This window comes from Pseudophryne corroboree, chromosome 9 (assembly GCF_028390025.1).
Source record: "Pseudophryne corroboree isolate aPseCor3 chromosome 9, aPseCor3.hap2, whole genome shotgun sequence".
Taxonomy (NCBI): Eukaryota; Metazoa; Chordata; class Amphibia; order Anura; family Myobatrachidae; genus Pseudophryne; species Pseudophryne corroboree.
The window spans coordinates 32421745-32441173 of NC_086452.1; the positions used below are offsets into that span (position 1 = coordinate 32421745).

The window sequence follows — 19429 nt, forward strand, 5'->3', positions numbered from 1 at the left end:
TCCGTGGAGACAGACAGCGGCTGGGACTGTGAATATACTTGTTTTTGGTTCAGGTCCAGGTCACTCGCCAATTAAAAGCATCGCGGCTATTGTGTGATCTAAACTGTCCTGGACGGTAAAGGAAGACTCCTGTAAACATTGACCTATCCATACCTTTATTTATTATTAATTATATAGCGCACACATATGCTGCAGAGAATGTCGTTTACATCAGTCCCCGACCATGGAGTTTACAATTTATATTCCCCATCGCATGGGGACACTGCTACATAACTAAGGTTAATTTGCTTCTGCCCAAAAAAATGAACCCATCGTTGTGTTTCTGGTTTGTAGACGGTAACGATAACCTGGAGAAAACCCCATAAAACACAAGGAGAACATACAAACTCCACACAGTGACTCGGTCAGGACTGTGAGGCTGTAATGCTCTGACCAAACCTTCAAGACTATCTGGCAGCACTATACTAATATTGGAGTGTGCCAGAGTCTCTCTATGTGAGCATTAAATTCCTGTCCATCTCGCCGTATGTAGATTGTGACATCCAGCCCTGTACTCTGACATCTGGGGATTATCCTGTATAGATGGCCAGCGGCTCAGGAGTAATGTGGGGAGGGAGGGGGGTGGTGGCTGCGTACGGTAAGGGGCATATTCACACAAATGCGTCTTATGCAGAGCACAGCAAAGGCACATACTGTATGCACCTATCACTTGCAGGTGCGTGAACCTGTGGCACAGAATACGTGCTACTGATTGGCTGAGAGCATTGTGATCCCTCCCGCTGATTACGGTTACTGTTAGTCTGGCTGATCCATCTATTAATTTTAGTTATTGGTTTTTTTTAATCTGTTTTATGATCTTCACAGTTGGCCGTTGCACTACGACCGGTTCCCTTTGATTTTTTTTTTTAATACAACGGATGTTTGTATTTAATTGAACTTTTATTAGTACTTTTATATGTCTCTGCGTCTGTGTTTTAATTGTCTTTTACAATGGTAAATGAAACATATTATTTATGACTAACACTGTCATTCCGGAGACAGATTGTTTTGTGTCCTGATACTTCATTAAAGCGCTATATTGTATAGTGTAACCTCAGCATTCACTGATAATAGTGTCCGCCCGCATCCGAGTGTGATATACCTGGCGCTTATACTGCCAGCCTCCTGGTGTGATATACCTGGCGCGTATACTGCCGGCCTCCTGGTGTGATATACCTGGCGCGTATACTGCCGGCCTCCTGGTGTGATATACCTGGCGCTTATACTGCCGGCCTCCTGGTGTGATATACCTGGCGCGTATACTGCCGGCCTCCCTGGAGTGATATACCTGGCGCGTATACTGCCGGCCTCCTGGTGTGATATACCTGGCGCTTATACTGCCGGCCTCCTGGTGTGATATACCTGGCGCACAGACTGCCGGCCCTCCTAGTGTGATATACCTGGCGCACAGACTGCCGGCCTCCTGGTGTGATATACCTGGCGCGTATACTGCCGGCCTCCTGGTGTGATATACCTGGCGCGTATACTGCCGGCCTCCTGGTGTGATATACCTGGCGCGTATACTGCCGGCCTCCTGGTGTGATATACCTGGCGCGTATACTGCCGGCCTCCTGGTGTGATATACCTGGCGCTTATACTGCCGGCCTCCTGGTGTGATATACCTGGCGCACAGACTGCCGGCCTCCTGGTGTGATATACCTGGCGCGTATACTGCCGGCCTCCTGGTGTGATATACCTGGCGCACAGACTGCCGGCCTCCTAGTGTGATATACCTAGCACGTATACTGCCGGCCTCCTGGTGTGATATACCCGGTGCATGCACTGCCTGACCTCCTAGTGTGATATACCTAGCACGTATACTGCCGGCCTCCTGGTGTGATATACCTGGCGCGTATACTGCCGGCCTCCTAGTGTGATATACCTAGCACGTATACTGCCGGCCTCCTAGTGTGATATACCTAGCACGTATACTGCCGGCCTCCTGGTGTGATATACCTGGCGCGTATACTGCCGGTCCTCCTAGTGTGATATACCTGGCGCGTATACTGCCGGCCTCCTAGTGTGATATACCTGGCGCGTATACTGCCGGCCTCTTAGTGTGATATACCTGGCGCGTATACTGCCGGCCTCTTAGTGTGATATACCTGGCGCGTATACTGCCGGCCTCCTAGTGTGATATACCTGGCGCGTATACTGCCGGGCCTCCTGGTTAGAGATGTGCACTTGAAATTTTTCGGGTTTTGTGTTTTGGTTTTGGGTTCGACCGCGTTTGGCAAACCTCACCGAAATTTTTTTGTCGGATTCGGGTGTGTTTTGGATTCGGGTGTTTTTTTCAAAAAACGCTAAAAAACAGCTTAAAATCATAGAATTTGGGGGTCATTTTGATCCCAAAGTATTATTAACCTCAAAAACCATAATTTCCACTCATTTTCAGTCTATTCTGAATACTCACACCTCACAATAATTATTTTAGTCCTAAATTTGCACCGAGGTCGCTGGATGACTAAGCTAAGCGACCCTAGTGGCCGACACAAACACCTGGCCCATCTAGGAGTGGCACTGCAGTGTCACGCATGATGTCCCTTCCAAAAACCCTCCCCAAACAGCACATGACGCAAAGAAAAAAAGAGGCGCAATGAGGTAGCTGTGTGAGTAAGATAAGCGACCCTAGTGGCCGACACAAACACCGGGCCCATCTAGGAGTGGCACTGCAGTGTCACAGCATGATGGCCCTTCCAAAAAAACACTCCCCAAACAGCACATGACGCAAAGAAAAAATGAAAGAAAAAAGAGGTGCAAGATGGAATTGTCCTTGGGCCCTCCCACCCACCCTTATGTTGTATAAACAGGACATGCACACTTTAACCAACCCATCATTTCAGTGACAGGGTCTGCCACACGACTGTGACTGAAATGACGGGTTGGTTTGGACCCCCACCTAAAAAGAAGCAATTAATCTCTCCTTGCACAAACTGGCTCTACAGAGGCAAGATGTCCACCTCATCATCATCCTCCGATATATCACCGTGTACATCCCCCTCCTCACAGATTATCAATTCGACCCCACTGGAATCCACCATCTCAGCTCCCTGTGTACTTTGTGGAGGCAATTGCTGCTGGATCAATGTCTCCACGGAGGAATTGATTATAATTCATTTTAATGAACATCATCTTCTCCACATTTTCTGGATGTAACCTCGTACGCCGATTGCTGACAAGGTGAGCGGCCGGCACTAAACACTCTTTCGGAGTACACACTTGTGGGAGGGCAACCTTAGGTAGAAATAAAGCCAGTTTGTGCAAGGGCCTCCAAATAGCCTCTTTTTCCTGCCAGTATAAGTACGGACTGTGTGACGTGCCTACTTGGATGCGGTCACTCATATAATCCTCCACCATTCTTTCAATGGTGAGAGAATCATATGCAGTGACAGTAGACGACATGTCCGTAATCGTTGTCAGGTCCTTCAGTCCGGACCAGATGTCAGCATCAGCAGTCGCTCCAGACTGCCCTGCATCACCGCCAGCGGGTGGGCTCGGGATTCTGAGCCTTTTCCTCGCACCCTCAGGTTGCGGGAGAATGTGAAGGAGGAGATGTTGACAGGTCGCGTTCCGCTTGACTTGACAATTTTCTCACCAGCAGGTCTTTGAACCCCAGCAGACTTGTGTCTGCCGGAAAGAGAGATCCAAGTAGGCTTTAAATCTAGGATCGAGCATGGTGGCCAAAATGTAGTGCTCTGATTTCAACAGATTGACCACACCGTGAATCCCTTGTTAAGCGAATAAGGGCTCCATCCACAAGTCCCACATGCCTAGCGGAATCGCTCTGTGTTAGCTCCTCCTTCAATGTCTCCAGCTTCTTCTGCAAAAGCCTGATGAGGGAATGACCTGACTCAGGCTGGCAGTGTCTGAACTGACTTCACGTGTGGCAAGTTCAAAGGGATCAGAAACCTTGCACAATGTTGAAAATCATTCTCCACTGCGCTTGAAGACAGGTGCATTCCACCTCCTATATCGTGCTGAATTGTATAGGCTTGAATGGCCTTTTGCTGCTCCTCCAACCTCTGAAGCATATAGAGGGTTGAATTCCACCTCGTTACCACTTCTTGCTTCAGATGATGCAGGGCAGGTTCAGTTGTCTTTTGGTGGTGCTCCAGTCTTCTGTACGTGGTGCCTGTACGCCGAAAGTGTCCCGCAATTCTTCTGGCCACGACAGCTTCTCTTGCACACCCCTGTCGTTTTTTAAAAATTCTGCACCCACCAAATTCAAGGTATGTGCAAAACATGGGACGTGCTGGAATTTGCCCATATTTAATGCACACACATTATTGCTGGCGTTGTCCGATGCCACAAATCCACAGGAGAGTCCAATTGGGGTAAGCCAATCCGCGATGATCTTCCTCAGTTGCCGTAAGAGGTTTTCAGCTGTGTGCGTATTCTGGAAAGCGGTGATACAAAGCGTAGCCTGCCTAGGAAGAGTTGGCGGTTTGCGAGATGCTAGCTACTGGTGCCGGAGCCGCTGCTGTTCTTGCGGCGGGAGTCCATACATCTACCCAGTGGGCTGTCACAGTCATATAGTCCTGACCCTGCCCTGCTCCACTTGTCCACATGTCCGTGGTTAAGTGGACATTGGGTACAACTGCATTTTTAGGACACTGGTGAGTCCTTTTTCTGACGTCCGTGTACATTCTCGGTATCGCCTAGCCTAGAGAAGTGGAACCTAGATGGTATTTGGTAACGGGGGCACACCTGCCTCAATAAATTGGTCTAGTTCCCTGTTGAACTAACGGCGGATACCGGGCGCACGTCTAACACCAACATAGTTGTCAAGGCCTCAGTTATCCGCTTTGCAGCAGGATGACTGCTGTGATATTTCATCTTCCTCGCAAAGGACTGTTGGACAGTCAATTGCTTACTGGAAGTAGTACAAGTGGTCTTCCGACTTCCCTCTGGATGACGATCGACTAGCAGCGCCAGCAGCAGTAGGCATTACACTCAAGGATGCATCGGAGGAATCCCAGGCAGGAGAGGACTCGTCAGACTTGCCAGTGACATGGCCTGCAGGACTATTGGCATTCCTGGGTAAGGAGGAAATTGACACTGAGGGAGTTGGTGGGGTGGTTTGCGTGAGCTTGGTTACAAGAGGAAGGGATTTACTGGTCAGTGGACTGCTTCCGCTGTCACCCAAAGTTTTTGAACTTGTCACTGACTTATTATGAATGCGCTGCAGGTGACGTATAAGGGAGGATGTTCCGAGGTGGTTAACGTCCTTACCCCTACTTATTACAGCTTGACAAAGGCAACACACGGCTTGACAAATGTTGTCCGCATTTCTGTTGAAATACTTCCACTGAAGAGCTGATTTTTTTGGTATTTTCACCAGGCATGTCAATGGCCATATTCCTCCCACGGACAACAGGTGTTTCCCCGGGTGCCTGACTTAAACAAACCACCTCACCATCAGAATCCTCCTGGTCAATTTCCTCCCCAGCGCCAGCAACACCCATATCCTCCTCATCCTGGTGTACTTCAACACTGACATCTTCAATCTGACTATCAGGAACTGGACTGCGGGTGCTCCTTCCAGCACTTGCAGGGGGCGTGCAAATGGTGGAAGGCGCATGCTCTTCACGTCCAGTGTTGGGAAGGTCAGGCATCGCAACCGACACAATTGGACTCTCCTTGTGGATTTGTGATTTCGAAGAACGCACAGTTCTTTGCTGTGCTTTTGCCAGCTTAAGTCTTTTCATTTTTCTAGCGAGAGGCTGAGTGCTTCCATCCTCATGTGAAGCTGAACCACTAGCCATGAACATAGGCCAGGGCCTCAGCCGTTCCTTGCCACTCCGTGTGGTAAATGGCATATTGGCAAGTTTACGCTTCTCCTCCGACGATTTTATTTTAGATTTTTGAGTCCTTTTTTTACTGATATTTGGTGTTTTGGATTTTACATGCTCTGTACTATGACATTGGGCATCGGCCTTGGCAGACGACGTTGATGGCATTTCATCGTCTCGGCCATGACTAGTGGCAGCAGCTTCAGCACGAGGTGGAAGTGGATCTTGATTTTTCCCTATTTTTGGAACCTCAACATTTTTGTTCTCCATATTTTAATAGGCACAACTAAAAGGCACCTCAGGTAAACAATGGAGATGGATGGATGCTAGTATACTTATGGATGGACTGCCGAGTGCCGACACAGAGGTAGCTACAGCCGTGGACTACCGTACTGTGTCTGCTGCTAATATAGACTGGATGATAATGAGATGAAATCAATATATATGTATATATAATATCACTAGTACTGCAGCCGGACAGGTATATATTATATATTTATTATGTAATGACTGATGACGGACCTGCTGGACACTGTCAGCTCAGCAGCACCGCAGACTGCTACAGTAAGCTACTATAGTAGTATGTATAAAGAAGAAAAAAAAAAAAACAACCACGGGTAGGTGGTATACAATTATGGATGGACTGCCAAGTGCCGACACAGAGGTAGCTACAGCCGTGGACTAACGTACTGTGTCTGCTGATAATATAGACTGGATGATAATGAGATGAAATCAATATATATGTATATATAATATCACTAGTACTGCAGCCGGACAGGTATATATTATATATTTATTATGTAATGACTGATGACGGACCTGCTGGACACTGTCAGCTCAGCAGCACCGCAGACTGCTACAGTAAGCTACTATAGTAGTATGTATAAAGAAGAAAGAAAAAGAAAAAAAAACACGGGTAGGTGCTAGGTGGTATACTATATTATATACAATAATACATATATATATATATATATATATATATATATATATATATATATATATATATATATATATATATATATATATATATATATATATATATATATATATATTAAACTCATAAACTGGTGGTGATTATTAAACTGGTGGTCAGGTCACTGGTCACACTATCAGCAACTTGCAAGTAGTACTCCTGAGTCCTAAGCAGACAATCACAATATATATTATACTGGTGGTCAGTGTGGTCACAAACAAACACCTTGGCTGGCAAAATAATCACAATATATAGCCCCAGAGGCTATATATGTGATAATTACCCCTGCCAGAATCCATAAAAAAGCGGGAGAAAAGTCTGCGAAAAAGGGGCGGAGCTATCTCCCTCGGCACACTGGCGCCATTTTCTCTTCACAGTGTAGCTGGAAGACAGCTCCCCAGGCTCTCCCCTGTAGTTTTCAGGCTCAAAGGGTTAAAAAGAGAGGGGGGGCACTAAATTTAGGCGCAATATTGTTTATACAAGCAGCTATTGGGGAAAATTCACTCAGTGATAGTGTTTATCCCTACATTATATAGCGCTCTGGTGTGTGCTGGCATACTCTCTCTCTGTCTCCCCAAAGGGCTGTGTGGGGTCCTGTCCTCAGTCAGAGCATTCCCTGTGTGTGTGCGGTGTGTCGGTACGGCTGTGTCGATATATATATATATTAAACTCATAAACTGGTGGTGATTATTAAACTGGTGGTCAGGTCACTGGTCACACTATCAGCAACTTGCAAGTAGTACTCCTGAGTCCTAAGCAGACAATCACAATATATATTATACTGGTGGTCAGTGTGGTCACAAACAATGGCAGTGTGGCTGGCACTCTGGCAGCAAAAGTGTGCACTGTACGTTATATGTACTCCTGAGTCCTGCTCTCAGACTCTAACTGCTCCCCACTGTCAGTGTCTCCCCCACAAGTCAGATAATACAGTCACACTATCTCTCTCTATCACTTCAGCAAGTACTAGTAGTAGTAGTAGTACTCCTCCTAATGCTCCCCAAATTACTACTGTGTCTCTCTCTGTCTCACTCTCTTCTCGAATCTCTATAAACGGAGAGGACGCCAGCCACGTCCTCTCCCTATGAATCTCAATGCACGTGTGAAAAATGGCGGCGACGCGCGGCTCCTTATATAGAATCCGAGTCTCGCGAGAATCCGACAGCGTGATGATGACGTTCGGGTGCGCTCGGGTTAACCGAGCAAGGCGGGAAGATCCGAGTCGCTCGGACCCGTGTAAAAAAACATGAAGTTCGGGCGGGTTCGGATTCCGAGGAACCGAACCCGCTCATCTCTACTCCTGGTGTGATATACCTGGCGCGTATACTGCCGGCCTCCTGGTGTGATATACCTGGCGCACAGACTGCCGGCCTCCTAGTGTGATATACCTAGCACGTATACTGCCGGCCTCCTGGTGTGATATACCCGGTGCATGCACTGCCTGACCTCCTAGTGTGATATACCTAGCACGTATACTGCCGGCCTCCTGGTGTGATATACCTGGCGCGTATACTGCCGGCCTCCTAGTGTGATATACCTAGCACGTATACTGCCGGCCTCCTGGTGTGATATACCTGGCGCGTATACTGCCGGTCTCCTAGTGTGATATACCTGGCGCGTATACTGCCGGCCTCCTAGTGTGATGTACCTGGTGCGTATACTGCCGGCCTCCTTGTGTGATATACCTGGCGCGTATACTTCCGGCCTCCTAGTGTGATATACCTGGTGCGTATACTTCCGGCCTCCTAGTGTGATATACCTGGTGCGTATACTTCCGGCCTCCTAGTGTGATATACCTGGTGCGTATACTTCCGGCCTCCTGGTGTGATATACCTGGCGCACAGACTGCCGGCCTCCTAGTGTGATATAGCTGGTGCGTATACTGCCGGCCTCCTAGTGTGATATACCTGGCGCGTATACTGCCGGCCTCCTAGTGTGATATAGCTGGTGCGTATACTGCCGGCCTCCTAGTGTGATATACCTGGCGCACAGACTGCCGGCCTCCTGGTGTGATATACCTGGCGCATATACTGCCGGCCTCCTAGTGTGATATACCTGGCGCATATACTGCCGGCCTCCTAGTGTGATATAACTGGCGCGTATACTGCCGGCCTCCTAGTGTGATATAGCTGGTGCGTATACTGCCGGCCTCCTGGTGTGATATACCGCCTCCTGGTATGATATACCAGGTGCGTATACTGCCGGCAACGTGGTGTGATATACCTGGTGCGTATACTGCCGGCCTCCTAGTGTGATATACCTGGCGCGTATACTGCCGGCCTCCTAGTGTGATATACCTGGTGCGTATACTGCCGGCCTCCTAGTGTGATATACCTGGTGCGTATACTGCCGGCCTCCTAGTGTGATATACCTGGTGCGTATACTGCCGGCCTCCCAGTGTGATATACCTCCTCTTAGTGTGCTATACCTGGTGCGTATAATACTTTTCCTGAGCTGGACGCATCTTGACGTTTTTATGTGACAGTGTCATTATTGTAAAGAAAACGTTTCCTGATATTACACAATCGGCAGTTCCATCATCTGTACGTGTGATATAAATATTGTATTTTCTGGCTGGAAAAAATCCAGAGCTCCAAGAGGTCTGTGTGACGCCAGCCTGTGATTGGCTGAGGAGACACCGGTGACTTCATGCCTCTACGCGTTCCTCCTCTGATGAAACCTATACACTTATATAGTGTGGGAAGAACCTGACAGGATTCCAGTCTTAGCAGCTTCACAACCTCCAAACCTAGGTTATTAGTGTCAGTGCGGAGCATTTCCACTCCACTCATCCCATTCCCAGGAGACCTTCTCCTCCATCAGCCCACAAACACCTTCTAGCACGTTCGTCAACACAGTAGGAGCTGTGAAAAGTAGTTTGTTCTGTCCCTGTCATTTAGTAGCAGAAAGTGTCATGTGCACAGCCAAAAATACCATCCTAGGTTTGAGCCATATTAAAGGACCGCTGTGCAGAAAACACAGTTTATCTGATAGAAGAGAGTTCCTAATAACCGTTACTAATATATATGTAAAAGTTTTCACACCCTGAGATCTATGGCTGTTACAGCTATGTTAATAAAGGGCCTAATTCCGAGATGTCTGTAAATCTGTTGTTGTTGTTGTTGTTGTTGTTGTTTTCTTTTAATATCATCCTCCTCTACCTCCTCCTTTTCCTCTACCTCCTCCTTATCCTCTTCCTCCTCCTTATCCTCTTCCTCCTCCTTTTCCTCTTCCTCCTCCTTTTCCTCTTCCTCCTCCTTTTTCCTCTTCCTCCTCCTTTTTCCTCTTCCTCCTCCTTTTTCCTCTTCCTCCTGATCCTTTTCCTCCTGTTCCTTTTCCTCCTCCTCCTCCTTTTCCTCTTCCTCTTCCTCCTGTTCCTTTTCCTCTTTCTCCTCCTTTTCCTTCTTCTTCTATATGGCGCCACAAGGGTTCCGCAGCGCCTAACAAAGTACATAAACATATGAGCAAAACAAGAAAACAGCAACTTACAGTACAAGACAATGCAGGACAAGTACATGGTATATAAACATTGCTGCATCAGGGGACTGGACACTGAAATAAGCATCAGGGTGGCCGAAACTGAGGGCTATAGTGACTATGGAGTAGATGATAGTCTCAGTAAGAAAAGGATAAGCACATGAGGGAAGAGGGCCCTGCTCGTGAGAGCTTACATTCTAAAGGGGAGGGGTAGACAGACAGGGGTGACACAGATGGGGTACATAGAGAGCGTGGAACAGAGGTTTAGAATGAGATTAGGCTGGGTTTGGTGAAGCAGTGGGTCTTGAGAGCACATTTGAAGTTTTATACAGAGATGGAGAGTCTGGGGGGAGAGGTAGAGAATTCCAGAGGCAGGGATCAGCACATGCAAAATCTTAGAGGCAGGAATGGGAGGAAGCAATCAGTATACAGGTGAGGCACAATGCTGCTAGTGTTAGGGGGCGCTGACTGCCAGCGTTTAAGAAAAAAGGGGGGTTGTCGGTGTGTTATTTGCCCGTGCTGAAGCTAGGGGCTGAATATTGGACCCAGCACCACTGGCTTTAGTAACAGCAATTTCACAGTTATCCTGAGTAACCTCTGTAGGTTGTCATCCGTTTCTGTACCTGATGTTTCTTCCAGACTGGGTCATTAGCCAAGTGCTCTGTAAGGTTGCCCGTGGAACGGTCTTGATAACGTTGTCCGATTCTATACATTATAACCTTACAATGAAAGCAGTTTGCTTTAAGCCTCACTCAGGCCAACATGGAGATACAGTAAAATGATTGGTTAGACTACGACCTGATTCAGAGATGGATGAACATGTAAGTGCGATTTTTCTCGGCCTCGCAACTGCTGATATCTGTAATACCCCTTTCAGACTTTGGGGGATGTGCTGGGTCTGAAAGTCCTCATAGCGTGCGGATTGCAGCGGCACTTGGACGCATGCGCAGTGTGATCGCAGCACATGCACAGTCTGGCGATTTAATCGCTCCGTTCCGTGGAACATCGGCTTTACATCAGTCTCTGAATCAGTAAATTACTGCGCGGTGCCTTGTAGGAAAACTCCACTGGATTGGGGATTGTTGCGATGAATAAACATTGGAGAGAGTTGAGCAATAGTTTTGCTTATTTATGTTAAAGGATAATAATGTTAATCTCTACACCCAATTACTAATTGTATCATAAATATTATTTTTTTTCGTGTGCTTGTATTGTCGGATTTTTAAATTACACCTTTTTCTGGTCACATCCAGCGCCAAAACCAACTTCTTCAATCAACTTCCTGGCGGTGAAATGCGTGGATACACAGAAAAACTATCGCTCTTCCAAGTGGATGGTTCCGTGGGGGAAAGATAGCTGTGACAGTATCCGTGGCTTTGAGGAGGCACCCGGCAGACGCATTGAAGCCAATGACATTGTGTTTTCGGTGCACATTCCCTACCAAGGGCAAGAGATGAATCCCTGGTTCCAATTCATGCTCATCATTTTACAGCTGGACATCACCTTCCAGCTGAATAATTACATTGGTAAGAAACTCCTTTAGGCCTTGTCTCTTGCTATAAAAGAAGATATTCACTAAACATTGATGCCCTACTACAGCCTGTGCTGACTACGTGACTCTCTTCCACTTTTCCTTTATTTTTCATCAAAGCCTTTATATCTTCTGTATAGCGTTGCCCTTGGATATAACATTTTAGTTTTCTTATGGATACAGCTGTATAACAATTGTTTTGCTAAAGAGTACAGTATAAAGGACAGAAGATGAGATGCGTTTAGCAAGAGAGGCAACACCTGATTGTAAGCTGTGTAGAGTCTTTTGTAAATCCACATTAAATTGTAAGGCGAAAAGGAGAGTTTGATCCCAATTCATGTGTATGATGATACTCTGCGGTGAAACGCGTCAGCCTCCACATGTGCTGGGCCTATTCTGCCTTGGAATTCCTTTTTTCCCCCTCCCTGGGATCCCAAAAAGACGGCACCCCTTACTGAGTTTACATTTTACTGAATAAAATAAACAATTTCCTCTTCTCTCCGTAATGGTAGAAATGTAACAACTGTGGTATCTAATTATGGCATCCTGTATTGTTTTCTAGGCAATGGTGCAAGTGCTTAATGCATAGTAGACTGATGCTCTCCAGATATTGGGGAGCTATAATTCCTCAGCTGCTTACGCGGCTCCTAGAAGAATGTTTTCTATACACGGACAGAGTTTGAGGGTCATCCAGAGTGACCAGTAGCCCAGTTCCATGCCACGTTGGATTCTTCATTAGCCCCTACTGTACAGTGCTATGTCCCGACCAGTGGAACCGCTCTTTAATACCGTTCTGTGCATAAGTCTCCAATATTTATATTTTAACTTAAAGTTAAGCCTTTCTGCATTTCAGGGGAAAACGCAGTGGTGACGGTTGATGTCGCAATGGCGTACCGAGATGAGTTGCATGAACCGTGGACTGAAATGGCTCATTCCATAGAGCAGAGGAAGCTTCAGTGCACATTCCAGTTGCCGAAGGTGAGTCCGTGTGGTCCCTCTCCCAGGCCTAGTGATGCGGTAGCCGTGACCTGCAACCAATCCAGTAAGCGTGACGTCTTCTGTCTAGAGCGGTCTGTCTTGAGCTAGATTTATTATTGCAACTTTTTTATTTGCAATACATTTTTCTTTTTCTTTAAGTGTTTCTTTAAGCATGTGATTTATTTGTTGCGATAATAGGAAAATGATTTAGTTGCCCTTCTGCTACATGTTCCGTACACCACCTACATTAGTAAAGATACCTTACTGACCCCATTTCTGTAACTTGATTGTGTTTAACACTTTTTGTTTTTCTTAATTTTCCAGACTCCAGAAAACCAAGGCCGTTCCTACGAATGCGACGTTATCCCTCTGATCGAGCTGGGGAGCGTGGTGCATAAATATTACCTGCTGAACATCAAACTTCCAGTTCATGATGGGAAGAAGATAAATGTGGGGATTGGAGAGATAAACGACTTGCATCTGGTGGTAAGAAATTGTACAGTATGCTTCCGTTTAGAAATGAATCCTGCTATCGGCTTTCTAACGGCTCGTTCTAGTGAGAAATCACCTGTTTGGAATCCGTATTTCTGCAGGATTCTCCTTGAATAAAGTGGAGCTCTCCTGTCGGAGTGATGCTGTGTAGCAAAGTTACAGCTTGGTAAATCCAGGCAAGTGGTTCCAAAAAGCATTTTGTCAAGATAATTTGAGCGCCGTAGGCAGTGTAAACAAAAAAACTAGCGGAGAGGTCTATTTACCCATGAAATAATGTATTATTTACTCCGGCCTGGGGCTCGCTTATTCAAGAACACAAATCGGCTCTATTATTTCACACTGGTGATTCGTCTACTTATACAGTGGGTTTACTTATAGTCTGGAGTGTATTTGGGAAATATTTCTTCATATTCGGCAAGGCAGACTGATTATCTTAGTAATTTTATGTAAGTATTTTAGATGCTGTATGTATTTGAGTGTTCGCTTACGTTTTAGTTTAAGCTGTCCTTATAATTATACATATGAGAATGTTCTTTATTGCCAAATATGTTTATGAGCTGGGTATTTGCCTTAGTGAGCAGATGTAGAATTCGGGCACTATTTATTATTAAGCAGCGATGGGCCTGGTTTTCGATCCCGCTTTATGGCGGCCATGAAAACCTCCTCCCGCCAATGTTTTCCAAGGAAATATTCGCTAGCCAGCGTTGCTGGTCCGCAACGGGAAGAGTAGACCTGGCGTCCCTGCTTCGTGTCCGCACAGTGGAACTGCTGAAAGTTCTGACTGTGGACTGTCCTTTTGATTCTTGTGAAGAAGAAATTAAAAGTAAAAAGATATAATTATCAGTCCTCACTTGAAATGTACCGAAAGAAATCTGGCTACAGTCAAGAGACCACCTAGCGTTATGAAAGCTGTCCAGTGAGATTGCCGAAAGCCCAGACCAGCTAAAAAGCTATTGATTGCTGTTGGGAGACCCCTTCATGCAGATTTTGGTAAACGTATTATAGGAACAAACCATGCCCGTCCCTCGCCTGTCACGGCTCGTCAGGGTCTCCTGCTAGAGCGATTTCATTCCAAACGCCGACTCGTTCCCCATAAACATCCATTCTCAGTGAGCAGGTAATCCCGTAACCAAAGTGTCCTGAATCACTGTGTAACGCTGCCAACTGTGTAGATTGTATTATCCACTGTCTCTCAGCAGATGACTTGGCGGTGACCTCTAGTACAATGTTTGTACAGTGTTACTGCCTTAATACTAAATTTCCTGTGGGTTGATGGGATGAGTTGGCACTAGCCAAGAGTGAGCCATAGACCACATCTTCAGAGCCCCGCCTTGGGAGGGACGGACGGCTCATGTGCATCTAAAGTTTTAAACATAGTAAAAATGCAAAACCCAGCTTTGTCACCCCCAAACCAAAATCTGGTATCTTGCCAGTATGAGATCACATGCTTGGTGGAATATTCCACTATAAACGTATGGGAGTTTTCCACCCATCATACTGCATAAACGCAAAAGTTGTTGAGTGATCTGTGTAAATCCATAGGCTGCGTCCTCGTCGATTGTGATCAGTACATAGAACCGCTGCTACGCCACTTTCAACAGGGGAAAGCTTTCATTTGTTTATGTTCACCCTTCCCCCACATACAGGCCATCTTCCAAAATGGAGGCTTTACAAAAGTGTGGTTTGCTATGAAGACCTTCCTGACGCCCAGCATCCTGATTATCATGATCTGGTACTGGAGGAGAATCACCATGATGACACGTTCCCCGATTCTGCTGGAGAAGTAAGAACATTCATGGCGTTGTCTTTCCCTGACATTGGAGAATTGGCTTCTGCGCAGTACAAGTTATATTGTATACTGGATGCAATTCTCACTCCACACTTTTCTGAGCTCCAGAAGTTAATATATAGTTAACGGGAATATTTAAATGCAAATAAATGGCATTCTGGCCATATTAAATAATCTGATAATTGCCCTCAGATGTCTACCTAGAACATGTACTACTTGGGTTGTTAAATAGAATCTACTGAGCACCAAACTGCATCTGGAAATTACTGGACTGAGGTGGCAGCTATGGAGGATTAACCGGTATTTCTCCTCGTAGAGTTATCTTTGCCTTGGGCATCTCGATGACCTTCATTAACATTCCCGTTGAATGGTTCTCAATCGGCTTTAACTGGACTTGGATGTTGCTGTTCAGTGATATCCGGCAAGGCATTTTCTATGTGATGTTGCTGTCATTCTGGATAATCTTCTGTGGTGAACACATGATGGTAAGTAGTTTGCTGGTGCATGTTACCAACGCCACCCTTTGGATTCATGGTGAATGTGGGTCAGTGTTATACTGAATAGTACTGATGTCACCGCTTGGTATTATGGTGAATGTGGGTCATTGTTGTACTGAATAGTATTGATGCCACCACTTGGTATCATGGTGAATGTGGGTCGGTGTATCTTGAACATTTGTATCTGATGTTGGTGTAATAACCATACTATGGTTTGTCTACAGGACCAGTCTGAACGGAATCACTTATCAGTCTATTGGAAGCAAGTTGTCCCAATCGCCTTTGGCTCCAGTTGCCTCTTTGTATTTGACATGTGTGAGAGGTAATTGTTATTGCAAATCTGGTGTGTTGCTTTGGTGAGTTATTGAAACCTAGATACCACTTCTGTACTCCTAGTAGTAGTAGTACCACCATCAGCAGCACAGGCAGAGATGAGAACTGCCCACCCTGTTACCGTAGTTTTACACATGTGAGTCCGCATACTGTGCACCTAGGAGTATGTAAAATAACTGCACGGAGTAGGTTTTGCAGGTTGTCTAACCTGTCGCTGTTGATTTTAGTGTAATCCCAGGTTATTGGAGAATGGAAAATGTAGCTTCACTATACAGAAGGGCAGTACAGAAGCATATAATAACTACACACCTACTGATCTAACATCCGTTACAGGAATACTAAGTGAATTGCTTTACAATAAAACAACAACAAAAATCCAGGTTCTCCGGAGCTTGCTGCCGGGAGGTGTTATCCAGCAAATGTAATTTGCTTTGCTGATCAGGGCAGATCAGTGGATATGTTACAGGTAATACTCAAACGTGTAAACTATTGAAAAAGGAATGGTGGTTGCCGCTGGATAGTGCGTTGTGTAACTACACCCCTCCCGCTTCCCTCCAAACCATGGTGACAATCGGGGGCACTAGCGGGGCGGGTCCTACCTTATTCAGTAGTTTATTAGGGATGACTAGGAATATATAAGTTTGGCCTAATTTACCTCAACTACAGATATAGCGATTGCCGATTTTCTCCTCAGTATTTTGTGCCAAACGGTAAAGAAATTTAATATATATAAAAATCCTCAGGTTTGACTCAGACTCTAGATCAGTGGTTTTCAAACTCGGTCCTCAGGACCCCACACAGTGCATGTTTTCCAGGTCTCCTTACAGAATCGCAAGTGAGATAATGAGCTCCACCTGTGGATCTTTTAAATTGTGTCAGTGAGTAATGAGTACACCTTTGCTCCTGCTGGGTGGTCTGGAAAACATGACCTGTTGAGGGTCCTGAGGACTGCGTTTGGGAACCACTGTTTTGGATGGAATAGAGAATGATTTTACTAGAGAATAAGACGGCAGTGCAGGACTAGGTATATGGGCCCTCATTCCGAGTTGTTCGCTCGCAAGCTGCTTTTAGCAGCTTTACACACGCTAAGCCGCCGCCTACTGGGAGTGAATCTTAGCTTCTTAAAATTGCGAACGAAAGATTCTCAAAATTGCGACCACACACCTCTTAGCAGATTCTGAGTAGCTCCAGACTTACTCGGCATCTGCGATCAGTTCAGTGCTTGTCGTTCCTGGTTTGACGTCACAAACACACCCAGCGTTCGCCCAGACACTCCTCCGTTTCTTCAGCCACTCCCGCGTTTTTCCCAGAAACGGTAGCGTTTTTTCGCACACACCCATAAAACGGCCAGTTTCCGCCCAGAAACACCCACTTCCTGTCAATCACACTACGATCACCAGAACGAAGAAAAAAACTGCATAGCAAATTTACTTGGCGCAGTCGCACTGCGGACATTGCGCATTCGCGACTAATCGCTCCGTTGCGAAAAAAAAATAACGAGCGAACAACTCGGAATGACCCCCATGGTCTTTCTGCCAAATGCCAGATTGTCTGCTGGGCCAGCCTAGTTGGTAGATCCGAAGCCTGGCTCAGCAGCTCCACCTCCCAGTCATCTGCTTGGTGGGATGGATGCAATACGCGATGTGATGGAGGAAGTAGGGAGCTGGATGCCATAGCCGAGGTGAGCCTGGGTGCTTTAAATGCCAGCACCAATACATATACATTTATTAGGACAAAAGAAAGGAACTTCAGAGTTGCAGCATCGGATGATATGAAGGTGGAACCCATTGGTTATATTAGGAAGAGGTAACTACCCCAGAAATAGGGAGATATTAGAAGTCACCGTGCAGGATATCTCCAGGAAGGTATCAACATAACCCCTGAGGGGAGATTTATCAAACATTGGGGAGAGCAGTTTAAGGGTCTAAGCACTGGAGAGAGATAAAGTTGATGGAGATAAAGTACCAGCCAATCAGCTCCTAACTGTCAGTTTTCGAACACAGCCTTTAACATGGCTCTCGCTCTCTCTGGGCGGGATGTACTAAAGGAAAAATGCAGTAAACCCCCCCCCCCCCCCGTTTTCGGGAGTTTTACCACTTTTACATATATACTGACCCCCAGCTGCCACTTTTTTTCGCCCCTGAGGGTATCGCCATCAAAAAATGGTGCTACCCTATAGAAGCCTATGGGCTTCTTACCGACGGCCTTTGACACCCCCGCCGACCCCCCTTCCCCGGCATACCTCCATTACGACAGCCCTGTTCCCGGAAGCTAAACTCCTCCTCCCCCTAGCATCACAGCTGGAGGTCCTTCCGGCTGCAGGGAGGAGGCGCCCAGAACTGCCTGCATGCCGTGTAGCAAGGAGAGGGAGAGCCCCGGGAGGTGACGGAGACCCCCGCACACCACCTCACAGGTATCGCGGGGGGCCTCCGTCACCGCATTGCGATGTTAATCCCATATGTAAGTACATATGTGATTAGCATCGGCAATGTATGTTAATACATCCCGTTCTCTCTCTCTCTCTCTCTCTCTCTCTCTCTCTCTCTCTCTCTCTCTCTCTCTCTCTCTCTCTCTCTCGATACTTATCCCATGAGATATTTCAGGAACAAAACATATACAGCCTACAAGGGGAAGGATCAGAATTGACATGAGAAAATCCTTTTTAAGTATGAAAGGTTCTAAGACGTTAAGAAGACATTGGGGTAAATTTACTAAGGTGGGAGATTTTTAGAACTGGTGATGTTGCCCATAGCAACCAATCAGATTAGATCTATTATTTGCTAGAAGCAGCTAGATGGATGTTAAGTAGAATCTGATTGGTTGCCATGGGCAACATCACCAGTTCTAAAAATCTCCCACCTCAGTAAATTTACCCCATTGTGTTACTAATAAATGGATTATCTAGAACAGGAGGACACGCTCCAGCTGCAGGGAAGAAAACTGGTCCGTCACATAAAGCAGATGTTTTAGGTTTTTTTTTCCCCATGTGTTATATTTTTCAACACACAAGTCTCCCAGAAGTTGTGGCCGGACTTGTATCATGGGATAAATCCTAAGCATATGGCCATTGGGAAATCTCAGACACTGAGATAAAAAGAGGCTGGCCTGATGGAACTGCCGGTCCTATTCTATTGCCAAAGTCTGGGATTCCATGCTTCATGTATCACTCACTCAGACACAGACAGGAAGTGACTCACACCGTTACACCCTAGATAATGCCATTCTTCTGGTGGAGTTTAGGTGGACCTCCCAACCCGGGGAGGGAGACTAGATAATACCACGCTAACGGATGCCTGCAGGTTGCAGGTCCACTGTAATATTCAGAAGTCTTTTGCCTGCAGAAGTAGCCACCTAGGGGGACATTTACTAAGCAGTGATGAGAGCGGAGAAGTGAGCCAGTGGAGACATTTCCCCATCGACCAATCAGCAGCTCTGTATCATATTATAGATGTTACTTCAGTGCTGATTGGTTGCCATGGGCAACTTCTCCACTTGCTCACTTCTCTACTCTTATCACTGCTTGGTAAA

General features: G+C 46.3%; 1 protein-coding gene across 3 annotated transcripts in view; it reads left to right on the forward strand.

The window, feature by feature from the left end:
• Nucleotides 1–19429, forward strand: part of WLS (Wnt ligand secretion mediator) — an 81075-nt gene that overhangs the window by 29193 nt on the left and 32453 nt on the right. For all 3 annotated transcript variants that reach the window (XM_063939119.1, XM_063939118.1, XM_063939117.1), the window contains exons 2-7: nt 11535–11807; nt 12666–12790; nt 13115–13276; nt 14929–15065; nt 15388–15556; nt 15793–15890. In XM_063939119.1, coding sequence (XP_063795189.1) covers nt 11535–11807; nt 12666–12790; nt 13115–13276; nt 14929–15065; nt 15388–15556; nt 15793–15890 — 964 coding nt within the window. The remainder of the gene's footprint in view (nt 1–11534; nt 11808–12665; nt 12791–13114; nt 13277–14928; nt 15066–15387; nt 15557–15792; nt 15891–19429) is intronic.